Below are 17660 nucleotides of genomic sequence, written 5' to 3'. Positions count from 1 at the left end.
TTCTCAGTAAAGTTTGAGAGGGGCCATGACAAAAATATGAGTTTACCTTTCCTGTCTAGATGCACCGAGGCTCATATACAGGCCCAGCACCCACCCAAATAGTATTGCTTTAGTGAGGTCTGCTGTGAATCTCATGTGCATAATTTAAACAATATTTTTACTTATCTTCATACACTGAAACAATTTGTCACACTGTTTCTACAAAAAAATACACTGTTGTGATATTACACTGTGGACGAACATGGAGTCATGCATTCTATTTGACAAATTTTACCAAGCAGAGCAGCAAGGGTCACCACAGAAAACACCTGTGATCTCAAACATGTGCATGTTTAAGTACAACACTGAACAGCTAGGACATAAATGCTGTGATTTTTGAAGTATGCTTATAGTTTTCTTCCCAGTGAGCCTTCTTGTGGTAAAGCCAAGAGATATCACAGATTTATTAAAAAGCAGAGGCAGCATTTACTCGGAGAGAAATTTTAAAAGGTTATGACCCAGCGGAGGTAAATTTTCTTCTGTCCCACTGGCTCATACAGTAAAGAAATGAGCATCAGCTGATCTGTCCTGTTGAAGCCGGTGGTGCTAAAAATGCTTAACAGTTGCTTCATCATGTCCTTATTCATTCAAATGTCAGGGGAAAATATATAAATAAAGAGGTATGTTATATTACTGGCAGTGTTTCGACCAGTTTCTCATAATGACCTTTTAAATGTAAGGTTAAGAATGCCCTGTCCCACCGAGCAGCGGCTTGTGTGTGCTGTGTGATCCCATACGGCTGAAAAGCAGGCAACACAATTGCACAGAACCTGGCCTCTAGTCAAGGCTGGTACCCATGTATGATCATACGAGGGCTAACGGTGGCTTGAATGGACTTGTTTCCTGTGCTGGACGTATTCCAGCCATCACAGGTGCTTCCACGAGCAGCGAACATGCCTAAACAGATGCCTCCCCTTCCCCCAGCAGGGGTAGTAGAAAGAGGGGGGGGGGTCTGAGTGGAATCACCCTCATATATTTACATTTACATTTTGTTTTTAGAAAGGATGCTGTAACCTACCCTGAGTTTGGGAAATAGGCTGGGATAAATAAAAGTGCAAAGATACCTGTCCAACAAGAAGCAACTACCTCCAGTGTGGACATCCACAATTGCTGTGGAAGATGTGGCCTGCCTAACACAGTAAAAAGAAGAAAAACTTGAAAAATTTCCTCAACAAATAATCATAACAGGCTGTTACTTTTACATACATACTTGTACAGGACTTGTACGTCTTCAGATTTTTTTTCTTGACCAAAAACCAGAGCTTGAACACTTGACGTTGCTAAAATGTTACGTAGAGTGCATTCTTACATTATTCCTCATTAAACATTACATTTCAGCATCAAGGAGCAAAATTCCATAGGCCTGGTCATGTGGTACTCGCTGGACTAGTTTAGACCCTCCTTCAACTTCATTTGTTTCCTAATGGAAGTTAGTGTCCGGGGGTGGGGGGGGGGGCGGTAAAGCGTGGGGGCCATTTCAGCACTTTTGTTGATGCTCCCTTTAATCTTGGCCCATGGGATCAAGTTCATGATGAGAGACGATGGGCCTGGGCCCTCTTAAAAATTAGTCAACCAGGCCTATATTTTATAGCAACAAAGAGAACTTGAAATGGAAGCAGTTATCACCTAGAACAGTATATAATGGCGGCTAATTCTAGTCTTAGGTGACAAAAACAAACACAGCATTAACTAAAAACAGAAAATGTCAACGCTTTTTCTGATTTTAGTATCTTGCCCATTTTAATGAAACGTTACTACACGTTCCTAGTAGAGTATAAAGGAGCACTTCCTGTGTTCTGTCCTAAAATTGTGTATGAATTCAGTATCCGCTGAAAAGTAGTTTTTGTGCACAGGATGGGACAGGGAGAGGAATACAGATTTGGCAATAGTTTTGAAGGCATATAAAGATTTGACATCTGAAAAGCATTTTTCTTTTCAAAGCAGGCCCAGTTCTCACAAGCAGCAGAGAAGGCAAACGTGACGTTTGGGGCTGTGCCACTTCAAACTACGGAGACGTGCTTGCATGATGGAACACCCCCTCGCCTCCTCCTCCTCCTCCTCCTCCTCTCGCTCAAACACATCCCCCCTCGATGGAAAACTAGAAGCCCGGTCCCCAACACACCAATTTCTAATGTGGAAGTCTTTAAAAAAAATATGGAAGAACATTGAAGCATGTCAGCTCCCCTTGCCCCAAAGTAGTACAGGAATAAAAATGGATTTAACCTGTCATGGGGCTGCTGATGGGAATCAGGGCTGGCTGTACACTACGAAACTTCACAGGAAGGTCTTGTATGAAACACAACCTTGAACACGCTTTGGATTTTCAGGCGGAACGCAGGGGGTCTCTCTCTCGCTGCCTCCTCGCATGCTTGCGTGGACTCTCTCCCTTCAGTCATCAGTCACCGGATCCATCATGAACACCCCTATTGAAGAGGTCGTCTTGGGACATGTGTTGATCAATCCCTTCGTAATATGAGTTGCCGTTGTGGAGGAACGTCCCCACCGCACGCCCTTGCCGAGCATGTCCCACAGCATCGCTAAACACCTTGTTTATCTGTTCTTCAGAAGGCATCCACCAATCAGGATTGGAAGTACAGTGCATCCTAATGAATTCTGTGGGTGGGGAAACATGGTGTTCATAAACACATCTCATTGGTATACAAAAGCCATTTAGCTTTGCTAACCGGGCCAATACACAGAAGTTTCAAAATTGCTGAAAAATACTTGCTTTAAACATGCAATAACACACATCATGGAATTGCATCAGTTGAAATGATATCCACATCTGCATCTATTATGGAATTACCATATATTATACAAATTAAGGCAATTTGCATACAGTGGCAGAACAACTTGGATTTCTATATGGTTTTTGATCAGTGATTGAGGAAAGAGGTAATTATGCACATGGAATGTTGACGAACCGGACTAAACATGCAAGGAACAAAAGAAGTAGAAATTGTGCGCACTTTAACTGAGGCCAAGGAAATTAAAAATTCTGCACCTGGAAAAAGCCGAATCCTACACCAAGCAAAGCAGAAACTTGCTTTATGCAATGCACCAATGCAGACTGAAACTGGGTTTTATTTGACATAATTTATTCTACTTTTATTTTGTGGGGAGCAGCCTGGAGAGATCCAGGGCACCAAAAGCCACTCTGGCAGTGGCTTTTGAGATCCGATCCGTAATAACCTGCATACGTCCAAGCTGACCTTTGCAATGATAAGACTCAGGCGCTCCCTAAAAACAAACCCACCTCAAACACTGAACTGTCCAAAAGCCGAGTTCTCCACTTTAACTCTATAGTCTACACTCTTTTTGTGTTCCTGCAGGATCTTGGCATATACTCAGTCTAGTTCCTGACCAAGGAAGTACCATGGAGATTTCTGGCTTCCATGCACTTTGAGGAAACAACATACAAGTTTGCAATTTCATCAACATGATCATGATCAAGCTAATTTTTTCCCCCTAACCAAGATTCTCAGCATTCACAAACGACATCTGGATTCAGTGTTAAAAAGCTCAAGCATTTATTTTGCTATCTAGACCTCAAGCTCTTAACTGTTCCCTCTTCTACTAATGGGATTCATTCTAGAAAGATAGTTATTAATGTTTACAGCTTAAAAGCTGGAACCCTCTTCAAGCAGTTGATGGCACAGGAGAAGGTGCCCTTTCTTGGAAGAGATCACCTCTAAAGCGTCACTAATTACTTGCATCGAAGGATTCCTCCTGGAGAACTCTGGGAGCCAAAACCAACATTTTTATACCTGGATTTCAAGACAACTTTCCGAATTTATTCCGAAACTTCCTTTACTCGGACGAGCCTGCCCTTAGCAACACCTCCCCACACAGTTCAGACCTACTAGCTAGAATATTGTCTCTAATGTAGTGGGTGGTAGACAGCAGGCCAGCCTAGACCCAGGTGTGTTTACAACTGTGGGCCAAGCTGCAAGTGACGAATGACACTTGAACGGCAAGTGTATTTCTCCCTGTTCACTTGCCCTCCACTCGATCCACTTGCCGTTCAAGTGTCACTCGTCACTTGTAGCTTGGCCCTGTGTCTGCTCTGCATCCGAAGAAAGATGTTTGGGATGGACATTCCATGTGAATGAAAATTATTTCCTTCATCCACACTGTATAGGGTGAATCCCATTCCATATTACACAGTGTAGATAGTTTATGCATTTGTAGACATCCAGATCGATCCAAGTTAGAAGACGACAGAGAGATTGATCTTGGGGGGGGGGGGGGTAGAGAGTGAAATGGATGATTACCATTTCTTTCTTTTTAACACTGGATTTAGCAATATGTGTCCTGATCCAACAAGGAGGCACTTCAGGCCGAAACTCGGTCTTCGCCACACTGGGCTTTTTTGTCGTTTCTGGCCCATACTGCATCGATTTCTCTCGTGAGTTGTGTCTGCATGGTCAAAACGCCCCATTCAGTCTCCAAACTGCTTCCCAGACGTTACTGCATTCTGCATGGCGAAAGGCTGCATCAGCTGCAGCGTCCCTTTCCCCCTGGGGGTTTTCTCCCTGAGCAATACCCCATTCCCCCCCCCAAAGCGATGTCAAGGCAGGGCTTTTTTGAAGTGCAGAATGCTTTCGTTGGTGTGAGGCCTGGCCCTGGCCCCGCCTTTCGCCCTCCCCTTTATTCCCCTGCACCCTCACTGGTTGGACAGCTGGCACTGTCTAATTGTACTGTGGGAGTTCTTTCCTTTTTTTTAATTTCAACCAATTTTATTTCAGCCAATTCTTACCATATAACTACTTGTTGACAATATTTCCTAAACTTTTATTAAAACAATAATCCATACATAAATGCTTCATAAAGTTTCAGATTGCAAGGCTGTTATCAGCAGCTTCCCTCCCTCTTCATATCGTGTTTTATTTCATTATGAGTTATACCTGATCAGCAGAGCTTAATATCTGCATTGGTCTAGCATGTGAAACCTGGCTTCTATGTCGGCCATCAAAGCAAGACACATGTGGAGGAGCCCCCACATCTGCAATGACAGACCTCAACAGGGCTCCCTGCTGGGTATGTATTCCCCGACAGAGTTAGACTGCACACTCCTGGAGCTACTTTGGGGGCAGCATTAGAACAATTCCTTTCCTGTTGCCTTATGCTTGGCATGATAATGCAGGCATATCTAATGTTTGTCTTAAAAGAAATGTGGTGCTCTACATACCTTTAGCCAGGGCTTTTTTTCTGGGAAAAGAGGTGGTGGAACTCAGGACCGCACAATGAAGTCACTTTGGGTCAGCTGGAACAAGGGGGGGGGAGTTTTTTAAAGTTTAAATTGCCCTGGGTGAAAATGGTCACATGGCCGGTGGCCCCGCCCCCTGATCTCCAGACACAGGGGAGTTTAGATTGCCCTCCTAAACTCCCCTCTGTCTGGAGATCAGGGGGCAGGGCCACCGGCCACGTGACTATTTTTAAGAGGTGCCGGAACTCCGTTCCACCGCGTTCCCACTGAAAAAAGCCCTGCCTTTAGCATAACGTATCTCACAACTTATACAAGTATTCAAGCACATGAAAACTGAAATAATCACAATGTAGAGGGTTTTTTTTTAAAAAAAACAAACTATGAAGATATGAAAGCATATATGCCCCAAACAAGTAAAAGGTCTCTGTGTATGGAAGTGGGTTCGCACATGCGCAAGTCTTCATACGCATACACAGCATGATGCTCATTCAACCCCTGCTGTTCTCACTGTTTGCAGTTTTCAAAATGAAAGCTAGTTATGTACATTGCAGTTGGGGTAATAAGATTCCATCATTATTACTACAAGCCTAATATTAATTAAAAATTGATTACGTTGTTTCTGTATCTCAGAAATGGGATTCAGGAATAATTCTCGTTAGTTTTCTTTAACGAGGAATCTTCCTAATTTCATCTAAGACCCTTATTTTGTTTAATTAGGTATTAATCAAAAGAAAAACTAAAATGATCTAATTCAAGATCCTCTTTACTGCTAAGTAAGACTGCAAAACTTTAAATTTTTTTTACATACATTTTATTGAAGATTTTAAAAACGAAAACAAATTTTTAAAAAGAGAATAAAAAAGATAAAGAAAGGAGAGGGGGGAAAAGAATAAATATATAGGAAACACTTCTGATTTTCTCTATGACAGATATTGGCCTAATTTCGAAGTTCACACTTGTACTCTTATCATCAGCATAAAGTTTCTCATTTTTTCCTTAGTCCTTTTTCTCTCTCTCCCCTCCTCTTAAACTTCGAATGCTGCAAACTTTTAAGACTAGCAGATTAATCAAATTTAAGCTGTGTTTAAAGGGCAGCTTTTAAACATAATCGAAGTTTTAGTTAATTTAATTAATGGGCCCATTTTAATCAAAGCAGCTTTGGATCTATAGAACTTTGGACAACAGAAACTTTAGTTTGTGAAACAAAGGCTATTTTGATGGGTTTTGTAATAAAGGAAGAAAAAGAATTAAAGATGGTTTCCCCTTCTCTATTAAATCATAAAGGAATGTGCACTTGGGTAGCTCAAAGAGGATTTGGTAGCAGGCATCCTTGTTGACCTCAGCAAATTCTGTGGCTTTTCAAGTATTTGTGCAAACTCTGCTAGAGTCTGCTGAGAAACCTCTTTAGCGTCGGTCATGGAAGCCCTGCATGCAACAGCAGGGTCTGGAACACGTCCCAAGCGTCTAAGTTCACGGCAGGCGCTGGCCGGCTCTGCTGCAGTGGTGCCACTGCTACTCTTGAGCCACACATTGCGGGAGAAAAGCTGTGAGTGGTGGTGATGGAACATCTCTTCTTTCCGGGAACCTTCTCCATCATCACTGATCTGCTCACTGAGGAACCTGCCTGAGACGTCTCCCAAGAAATCCGGGGATTTTTCTGTTATTTTACTGAAGAATTAATATCTTACATTTTCTGCCTTCAAAGTGACTCAAAGGATCAAACCATCTTTAAAAAGCAAGAGAATATCATTAAAAATATATATACGTATTAGGGGTGTGCAATCCAATATTCATATGCCGGTTATATAGCCGAATTTATGCTCTTCTAGCATATTCTGGCTACACCAAATCAAATGAGAGAAATCTGGATCAGATCCGGGAACCTGGGTACTGATTAGCCGGAAAAACTGGGTTAATTTGGCTGTATCCAGCAAATGTGGCTGCAGCCATTGGCAGGCAAGGTCCCCCCTCCCCCCATGGCCACTCCCAAGATATCCCTGGGAATGTCAGGCTCGTAAACCAGGATTGGCAGAGGCAATATTTATTTATTTATTTTATTTATATTTCAATTTATATACCGCCCATCCCCAGGGGCTCTGGGCAGTGAACAGTTTAAAATCAATAAAAACAAGAAAACAACAATACTAAAATCAATATACCAAACAATAATGAAATAAATTAACCAAGTGCAATGGTGGGGAGAACCCCACCCCCACCCCGAAGGTGGGAGGCCGACATGGCACCGCCCCCTTCAACCACCGAACGCCTGGCAGAACAGCTCTGTCTTACAGGCCCAGCGGAATGATAATATGTCCCTCTGGGCCCGGGTCTCCATTGACAGAGCGTTCCACCAGGCTGGGGCCAGGACTGAAAAGGCCCTGGCCCTGGTTGAAGCGAGGCGGGCTTCCTTAGGGCTGGGGACCACCAATAGTCTTGGAGCCCTGCAAATTGCTTTCCGTCTGTTCTCTGAGCTACTGGGCCAAGAAAGAGAAGGTCTGGCTGGAGGCCTAGAGCCTCCTCTCATGCCCTCCAACGAGTGTGGAGGGCATGAGGGCACTGCCCCTTCCAAGGCACCGCCCCTTCCAAGGCCTTTCTGGGGAGAGGGATTCATCTTCTACTGAGTTACAACAACTCTGCTTGCTTGCCATTGCCTTGTGTTTGGTGGTTCTGCAGCTATAGGGCTGACAATGTGGGTGCTTGGTTCTGTTCTGTGGTGTCCCCTCATCGGCCCTGGGTTCTGCCTGGCTTCGGTGAGTGATACTGGTCCTGCTGGGCTTGCAACGATGTCCCTTGCTTCAGTTTGGTTCTGTCGGGCTTGGTTGTTGGTTCAGCTTGCATTGGGAAGCGGCTTTTGTCCAGGGATTGTCCCTTTGCTTACAGTTTCTTTGCCTGGAAAGCCTTGGAAATGTTTCCCCCCATAGGAAACAATGGAGAGTGGCCGGGGGCAACTTATTCAGAGGTTCACAGAATTAGCCCCTGGGATCCAATCTTCCCGAAACTTGGGGTGTCTTTAGTAGACAGGAGGGAGTAGGTTTCCTGAAAATTCAGTAGTGTTTGCTTGAAAAAATGCCCCCCCCCCCCCGGAGGGCGAGGGGAATGATGGCTTGATAAATTTGGGATTTTCTAATCTTACTGAACTGTATTAGGGAATCTGACCCAGATTTCAGAGATACAGAATTTTTATTTTATCCAGCCTGAGCCCACTGATGTGGGGAGGGCGGAGTATAAATCTAATAAATTAAATTAAATTTATGGCATTCCTGAAACTCGGATCCAGATTAAACTGAATTTTTTGGGGTGCACACTCCTAATACATATACAAGAACACCAACCGACTCCTCAGACTTGGTTGTGGAGTTCTCGAGCACAAAGTTTGAGTATATGAGTCAATTAAAAAGGTGAATTATTCAATTAATCTGTATTCCACTGAGACCTGAATTAACACCCTACAACCAGAGTTTCTGCTGCAAACTTCCCTTCCCTTTGCATTACAGGACATGAAACAGTTTTTATCGAAGCCAGAGAGCCAGAGCTTTTTTTCTGGGGAAAGAGGTGGTGGAACTCAGTGGGTTGCCCTAGGAGAAAATGGTCACATGGCTGGTGGCCCCGCCCCCTGATCTCCAGACAGAGGGGAGCTTAGATTGCCCTCCGCACCGGGGAGGGCAGTCTCAACTCCCCTCTGTCTGGAGATCAGGGGGCGGGGCCACCCGCCATGTGACCATTTTCAAGAGGTTCCGGAACTCCGTTCCACCGCGTTCCAGCTGAAAAAAAGCCCCGCAGAGAGCTAATGTGGTGAAATGAGATTGCATATGGTAGACGCTGAGTGAAAAGATGCAGTACCTCTGAGACATGTTACTTTTACTGGATCCAGAGGACGTCTTTCAGGACCAGGGTCGCCTGACTGCACTGACCTTTTCCTTTTTCCAAGGCCGCACGAGTACTTAAGCTCATCGGTGGTGAAGACAAATCGGATGAGGTACCGGAGCAGCCGCCGCCCGTCTTTCTTGGAGGAGTTCACAGCCTCGTCCCACTGTTTGCTAGTGATGTAGACGGGGTAATTGTTCAGCAATTGCTTGCTGCCCTAAAATATAAAAAAACAAAAAAATTGCTTCCCTTGTTATCTTAAAAAGGCTAACAAGCAGAGAAGATGATGTCAGCAGCCATAAAAAAGAGAGAGAAAGCAACTCGCTATGAAATGTTGAGAGTGAAATACACGTTGATGTGAACAAAGAATTGCTCATACTGAGAAAACAGATTTTTCAAAAAATTACATTTGCATTTTCTATAACAGGAACCAGTGTGGTATAATGAACACCTTTAGAGAGAAAGAAGCTATTTATAATATATTTTCACAGATAGGTTAAAAAGTGTCAAGATCCAGCAATTGGGAAAACTATTGAAATATCATCTTCTCTATTAATCTATTAAAACGTGTAAAAATTTCTTTTGAACAGTGTGATCAAACAGGCCTTTTTGTGGCAGCTGACAGGTTGTTATCTTAGAAGTAGTCTTGTAAAAATAATCTATTTACATAATTAACATACTATCTTTTGTTTAACGCACTTAGGACCTGGCATCCCTTAACACTTGGAGGGAAAGATTTAAGGCCAGTAAGCAAAGTGCAGTAAAGTCACATTACTCTCCGTGAACTTGGCATGAATGCGAACTGGCTCTGTGTGAGCATCGCCATGGCAGCTGGTAGATTTAGCCACCAATTATCTGAATTGACAGGGGCTTACATGCTCAGCAAGGAAACCTTCGATTCAGACATTCTTCTCAACTCAAAACCATTTTTGGGGACAGGCAGTTGCTCACACTCGTCTTGTGTAATTTATTGTTCTCCTGTTCCTCAGTGGTGCAAATTCCATTACCTTGGAAGCTCCATGGGGCACAGACCCTCTCCTTTTTTCCTACACTGCTGTATAAAGTGCCCTGGTCCTATTCAAGTGGTTGAACTGAGCCCACAGAAAGAAAGTAATCCTTCACCCCTCTTGGCCTTCTGACAATAAGTTAAAACCAGCCTCTTTGGGGTGCCACTGGGATATTTGCTGAACTGAATTGGCTGTCTCACCGATGGTTTGGTTCACAGGTTTCTTGGAATGGTGCTTTTGGGGGCTTACTGTGGTGGGGGGGGGCGAGGGGAGAATGATGCTTATATCCCACCGTCTAGGGCTGGTGTCTCCCTCCTTCTTACCTCTGGAGCCAGAGAAGTGGCTTGGGCCACAGCAGTCCAACCCAGTATGGGACAAGCCGGATGAGGGCAGGCCCAGAGCAATACCAGGGAAAGCGAGGAGGTTGGGAGGGGTGCCTCCGGGCAGCCGCTCCCTGGCACAGGACGCCTCAGTGTCCTGGAGAGGTTCGAGCCCGAAGCTCCTACAGCGAGAGCAAACAAGCTGGCTGATGCCAGCCCCAATGCGGCTGAAGCGCCTGGAGAAGGGCAAGTGAGACGAGCTGCAGGTCAGCAGGAAAACAGGGCGGATGGAGTCCTGTGAGGCTGGACCGGCTCCATGGCTGGCCATCAGACTCTGAGGTCCAACCGAGGCTGGGCGCAGGGGACTGGATGACAGGGTGCCACATCCCAGAACCTCCCTACCAGCAGGCCTCCAATCCAGTAGCCAGGAAGTTGGAAGAGCCGAGGGTAGACCTGCCCTCAGAAGGGCTTATAAATGGGCAGGGGAGGCTGGGCTGGGAGGAAGAGCACAGTCATGGTCCCAGGCCTCCAAGTGGGCATGGCAGGGAGAGAGGGGGGAGCTGGGTGCGAGCTGAGCCCCCCTCCTCTCCTCATTCTGAGGCCCATCACACCCTGCCTGTTTGGACCAAGCTGGTGTGTGTGTGTGTGGGAAGGGGGAGTCCAACACCTGCCTTTCTGCCTCATCTGGGATCCAAAGTGGCTGTTCACACTGTTCCCCCCTCTACTTAATCCCTACAACAAGCTTGTGAGGTAGGTTGAACTGAGAGCTTGTGATGGGCTCACAGTCTCTCAACAAGAACGATCTTGTGAGGGAAAGGCAGGCTGAGAGATTCTGATGGGCCCAAGGTCGCCTGGTGGACTTCCACGGCTGAGCACTAGATTCGAACTGTCGTCCCAGGTCCTTACCCACTACACAACAAACTGTTGGTTGTTTAGAGAGTTTTGGTTGACAGCCTCCCTATACTGTAAACAAACTGAAAATGATAATATATATTTTAATATGTATTTCCAAACATGGTCCCGAAATGTGTAACTGAGTAAGGCACCCCACTTTCTTTGGGACTTATTATTTACTTTGTTTATATGTACAGGGAGATTTCTATAAGTTCACAATATGTGTGATATAGTTAGGGGGAGAACATGAAAGGCCAAGACTGGCCCTGGGGACCCGCCACAAGATATCCTATAAACCTGGGCAGTGAATAAATCGCCACTGGAAGCAATCTTAAGCAGATCTACTCAGAAGTAAGTTGCCTTTTATTCAATGGGGCTTAATCCCAGGGGGGCGTCCTTAGGATGGCAGCTTTAATGCCCTGTAAGTACACGACTCAAACACATTAGGTGAGGAGTTGGACTTCCCGTGTTAGTTTCACCTTTTTGCTTGCCAGTAAATGTAATCTTCCAGTGTGTTCGGATTTACTTCCCTGCACACCCGTGACTAGTGACGTGTCAAAAGACAAGCCGTTTCTGAACCCCAGGATATCTTACCTCTGCTGGTTGGTCCACTGGCTGTGGCATCATAAGCTGGTTATGATGTTGCAGAACAGTCTTCAAGTAATCTAAAACAGTCTGGCAGGGCACTGTGTGAAAAAGACACGAGGCGCTATTATACACACGCTGATGATTACTTCAATCAAAACATATCCACAAGTCAAAAGTTGTGTTTTTAAAAAAATGGGAAAGAATGCTGATTGTCATGCCAGAATCTGACATTTATCTCATGAGAAGACTCACCTGGTTACCAGGATTAAAAACACTTTCTTTGGAAGCAGAGCAGCGATATAAATTTAACAAATCAAACACAGGAGGGGAAAAATAGGGAATAGATCCTCTAATAAAAAAGAGAACTGTAAGACTCAAAGGGCAGCTGTTGGAGGCCAGCTATGTCCGGAGCTGGAATTATCTTCCAGGCTTCCACAGGGCACAATCTTATCCCCCATGTTATTCAACCTCTATGTAAAACCTTTAGAAGAACTCATGCATAACTAGAGAATTGGATGCCATCGGGGCTTTTTTTCTGGGAAAAGAGGTTTCTGGGAGTTCAGTGGGTTGCCCTTGGAGAAAATGGTCACATGGCTGGTGGCCCCGCCTCCTGATCTCCAGACAGAGGGGAGTTGAGATTGCCCTCCATGCCACCAAGCAGCATGGAGGGCGATCTAAACTCCCCTCTGTCTGGAGATCAGGAGGCGGGGCCACCAGCCATGTGACCATTTTCAAGAGGTTCCAGAACTTCCACCACGTTCCAGCTGAAAAAAAGCCCTGGATGCCATCAATATGCAGATAACAGTATGCAGCTCTATATCTCGCTATGCAAATACTGCAGGATGCAGCGGAAACCTTGGGAAACTGCCTGACAGCTGTGGTCAAATGGCTGAAAGCAAAACAAATTGAAACTGAACCCAGACAAGACAGAAATGATGCTGGTTGGGAAGGTGGAGACCTTGATGGACACTGTACTCCCCACTTTCGATGGCGTTCATCTGACTCAGACTGGATCCAGTGCTAGAAAAGCAAGTTAAGGCAGTTGCAAAAAATGCTTTCCGCTACCTTAGCCTAGCCGGGAAGATGGCCTCCTACCTCACTGGGGTCGATCTGGCCACTTGGATCCTTGCCACGGTAACACTGAAACTTAACTACTGCAATGCAGTATGCATTGGTCTCCCCTCTAAGTTAACTTGGAGGCAACAGCTGGTGCAGAACATTGCAATTTTGGTTACTATCAGGAGCTAGGGGAAGAATGACTATCGCTCCCATTCTGCAGTCACTCCATTGGCCGCTTATTAGTTACTGGGCCCAATTCAAGGTATTGACTATCACCCACAAAGCTCTTCATGGCCTTGGTCTGGCATATCTATGGGACCGCGCTCTCCCCCCCCCCCCCCGTGTTCCTCCATGGCAGCTTTGCTCATGTGAACAGGGCCTTCAGCAGGTGCCACCTTGCACATGCGCAAGATCAACAGCTGCTCATACAAGTGCCTTCTCTGTGGCGGCCCCCACTGTATGGACTGGCCTGACTGGAGGTGTTAGGAAAGGTCCTACTCCTCTGGCTTTCTGCAAACAATGCAAAACTGAGTTCTTCAAAAGGCCTTTTTGCTCAGGTAGGAGGAGGGCTGTACCGTAAGGAAGTGGTCTCAGGGGGATGCGTCAGCAGAGGGGCGCAGGGGCCACAGACTTTACTACTGTGAGCTGCTGAGTGCTGTCTGTTGCTCTGGGCATGATCCGGCAGGGCAGCTAATGGTATCAGTCCTAGAATTGCTTATGCTCTGTTTTTGGCATTTTTTCAACTCTGTATTACATGTCTGCAAATTTGCATTTACACACCCTATTACGTGGTTTATTGAAATGTCCTTGAAACTGACTGTACTAACTCACACTGTGTAATCTGCCTTGAGTCTCAGTGAGAAAGGCAGACTATAACTAAGGCAGATAAATAAAAATAAGATGCTAACAATAAAAGCAGGAAAAAGAGAGCAGTACATAAGCCTTAAAACAGCAGAGCAAAGCGGTTGGTTCCAGCTTCACACGCAGTGCAATCCTCTACAGAGTTACCCCCCACCCCGTCTAAGCCCAGGGAGTAGCTCCAATGAGGACTGCACTGTTCATCTCCTCTCTCCTTAGCCTCCAGGTTTGGAGGGGAGTGGGCCAGAACAGCACAGAAGCAAACAAGACCCTTTTGTGCTTCCAGAGCCATTTGACATCAGCAAGCCCCCTGACAAGGGCGTGCTAGCAGGGCCTGTGCCCAAGACCGTTCCAGCTAAGGGGGCCTCACAGGCATCAGGCAACGGAGCGAGTCCAGACCTTTGCTGACCCACCCAGGCAGCCGGAAGCCCATGACCGAGGCTGGGCAGGTGTGGGGCAGGAGGGATAATCAGGGAAGAGTTAAAGAGAGGTGATTCCACTTTGCTTCAAACCCTGGGACTGGGGGGGGGGGAGAGGAGGGGAGAAACCTCTCCTCTGTTAAGTTCTCCTTCAGCCTCTGATTCAGGGAATGCCAGCCTTTTTTTTTAAGGAGAGCTATTTCTCAGAAACAACAAAAAATCCCAAGCTATTAAAACTTTTAAAATACACAATTCCCTTTTAATGTATTCAACTTGATTCTCCCCCACTCCCCAGCTAAAGGCAGGACTGGTTTCCAGTTCCCTTTGCACAGAAAGGCCCAACCAGGGGCCTTTTGAGTCTTGCAAAAAACATGCTTGCTTGTGATCTTTCCGTGGGTCTTTTAGGGGACGTACGAGAGTGACTCTGCGGCAGTTGGGGAGCTGCCTGTTGGAGACCACTGCCTGCCCTGCTGGGCTCTTCTGCCACTGGAAAGCTGAGCCCAAGGAGGAAGACGCAGCTGAATACAACCCCTGTGAGCTCATCCAGGAATTGTCCTGGAATATATTCACACCGGCATGCTGCTTCGCCATGTGTTGCCGTCTGTAGCCCTGTTCAGATGTTGCAGCGGACACAAGTATATCCAGCACGTTCATGCATCAATCTCTTTACAAGGAACACCTATTGCTTGTTCGCGCTTTACAAATGAAACTGGGGTAAGTACTTGGATAAATGTGGGGATTAAATCACACTCTGAACTGGACACATGTTGACTGTAACATGAGAATTGATTAACATATGCATAAAGAAAGCCAAGTGTACACTGTACATGGATTGTAAATGTGCTCACTGTAACATGTGAACGGAGCTACCACTGTGTCTCCTCCATGCCTGGGACAGTAAGTGAGGTATCTCTACAAGTTATGAACCAGGCATGGGTGACTGGGCCACTTACATGATAATCTGCAACACTAAAAACAAATAAGTATGAAGATAAATGTTGCAGCATCCCCCACAGATTTGAGTGTGAGGGTGCTGGGAGCTCTCTCTTAGAGCGTCTTGCTTCCCTCACAACCCTTTGGTGAGAGAGAATATGCCCCCTTAAGTCTCTGCGCCCTAGGGAATTCTGAGGGGCAGCCATTTTGTCTGCGGCAGCACAACCAGGAGTTGTCCGTAGCGCTTTAATGGCAGATTTCTTGATGTGTAAGCTTTCATGGTCTACAGCCCACTTCCTCAGCTGCATGACGTTTTTTAATTGGTATGCATGCGTGCTCCCTTGCACGCACACATACACATGGATAAAGGAAAAAAACTATCAGCAAGTGGGATCCCAAGGTGGCCTCTGTGGTGTTCCTGTGCAAGGCTCACGTATCCAAGGTAAGCCTGCAGGCAATTCATAATAGCAGTTAAAGGGAAATTGTGGGTTGGATCATCAGCACTTTCTTTGAGCGTCAGGAACCTCCTCCCGGTATAAGAGACAGGGAAGGAAAGAGCCGCTGCGAGTGAAAGGGATCCCCACATGGTCTACACTTTCGTTATCCACTGTTGCTGCCCAGTTGGATCCTACCATTTTGTTCGGTCCATGCTCACACGTTCCTTTGATGAGACGAGACCCTTCTGCTGACATACGGAACTCTCCTTACAATTCAAGACAGCGTTACAGCAGCAGGCTTGCGCGGGAGTCACACCGTCATGATTTAGTCCGTTTCTACCCCGCCTCCCAAAAAAGATTTGTTCAAGACAACTAACTTAGCACTGATAAAACAAACTGGTGGGATCTGTCCCAACAAATGCATCTACATTTCCCCTACTGATGTCAACACTGATGACTACAGCCGTGACTACATCACGGCTTATGTCTAATGTATCTCACACAGTAAAGATGTCAAACGTGAGATTACCTGGTATGCTCTCCAGGTTCCTTCGGAGTTCCTCATTCTCTTGTTGCAATGAAATTACCTCCTGCTCCAGTTCTTGGCAACGAGGACAGTAGCCTTCCTCCTCCTCCTCCTCCTCCTCTGGAAGAGTAGAAGACGATGGGTGACCATGGGACTCTGAGGTCGCTGGGGATGTCCATCCCCCTAAAGTGTGCACTGGAGAGGTAGAAAGTGGATCCATGTCTGCCAGGTGGCCAAAGTCACTCACCGAGGAAGCGTTCTGAGATGGGAAACTTCCCGAGAGCAAATAGGTTTGAAGAGAATCAGTAAAGACCCTCAGAAAAGCAGAGGTCTGCTGTTTCTTTTGGAGGTACTGCAGCTCTAGGTCCAAGTTGTCAGAGGTCTGACTGTGGACCATTTTCCCAAGCTGACACTGCTCTGCTCTTCCGCCGAAGCTGATGCCCTCTTGCTTGACACAGGAAATCAATGTCTGAGAGCGGCCGTTGTCCAGGAGCTTCCCACCACAGTTCAGAAGACTAAGGACCCGGCTGCACTGCTGGGCAAAGGCATCCAGAATCATACGGCTCTCTGGAACAGAGGAAGAGATGAAAGACAGAACTCGCACGCAGGGCCATCTGCCCCGCAGGGGGCCACCCAGATTATGCTCGTAAGAAAGGTGACACACGGAAATAACTAGGCCTCTGTTTTATTATTTACTTTATGTGGCCAGGGTGTGAAATGCAGACAAATGTAGTGTTATTGCGACCAGTACTTTTAAAAAATCTCATCCAGGGGAGCAACTGGAGTTGGAGACGTGATCCTTTCCCACCCTTTCCCTGGTCCGAACCACACATCTCCAACTCAGTTTTCCTCCACGGAGTTCCAAAAGTAGGTCGAGGTAATGTTGCATGCAGTTAAGGAGGCCCTGCAGAAGTTCTCCACCCCTATTAGAGAAGCACTGATCCTTGAGCAGCTTCTGTATAAATGACAGAATCTGTACATCACTAAATTGTACGGGAGGAGCATGGATCTGCCTGATAAATAATCCCCACATTCCCCAAGAAAATGTTCCCCAGTGGACAGAGTGCTGATCTTGGACTGCTTCAACAACTAGGGCCCTTCAGCGGCCTTGGCCTCCAACGAATTAACCTGCCTGGGTATTGCTAGGCAGGTTGAAGCAGGTGTTTTACACCTTGCATGCTGATCAGAAACTGGATAACGTCATACACTATTCTGGGGTGGTATCATTTAACATTTGATTTCACTATGAAAAGTGCTAGTTTTTTATTTTGAAGACTACAGATTAAGACAAAGGCATTCCTGCTTTAGGAGGGGAGAATTAGAAGTTCCAGACATAACAGGGAACGCTGCCCAAGAACTCATTCGTAGGGTGTGCTTGCAAGACTAACTGGCGCTGTGATGTCATCATGGACGCCTCTCTCCTGTTGCACAAAAACACTGGCTGGCAGCCGTCAGAAAATACACTGTGATGTCAAAATAAGGTCTGCGTGGCATGGAGAGAAAGGAC

At 46.1% G+C, this 17660-nt stretch overlaps 1 protein-coding gene across 1 annotated transcript in view; it reads right to left on the bottom strand.

The window, feature by feature from the left end:
• Positions 1-2434: 2434 nt before the first annotated feature.
• BEND4 (BEN domain containing 4) overlaps positions 2435-17660 on the bottom strand; it is a 31783-nt gene continuing 16557 nt past the window's right edge. Inside the window, exons 2-5 of the mRNA XM_054990621.1 lie at positions 16157-16720; positions 11928-12019; positions 9089-9329; positions 2435-2652 (exon numbers count right to left, since the gene is read on the bottom strand). Coding sequence (XP_054846596.1) covers positions 2435-2652; positions 9089-9329; positions 11928-12019; positions 16157-16720 — 1115 coding nt within the window. The remainder of the gene's footprint in view (positions 2653-9088; positions 9330-11927; positions 12020-16156; positions 16721-17660) is intronic.

This window comes from Eublepharis macularius, chromosome 10, assembly GCF_028583425.1.
Source record: "Eublepharis macularius isolate TG4126 chromosome 10, MPM_Emac_v1.0, whole genome shotgun sequence".
NCBI classification, from domain to species: Eukaryota; Metazoa; Chordata; class Lepidosauria; order Squamata; family Eublepharidae; genus Eublepharis; species Eublepharis macularius.
This window is presented reverse-complemented; position numbering and strand designations above follow the sequence as displayed.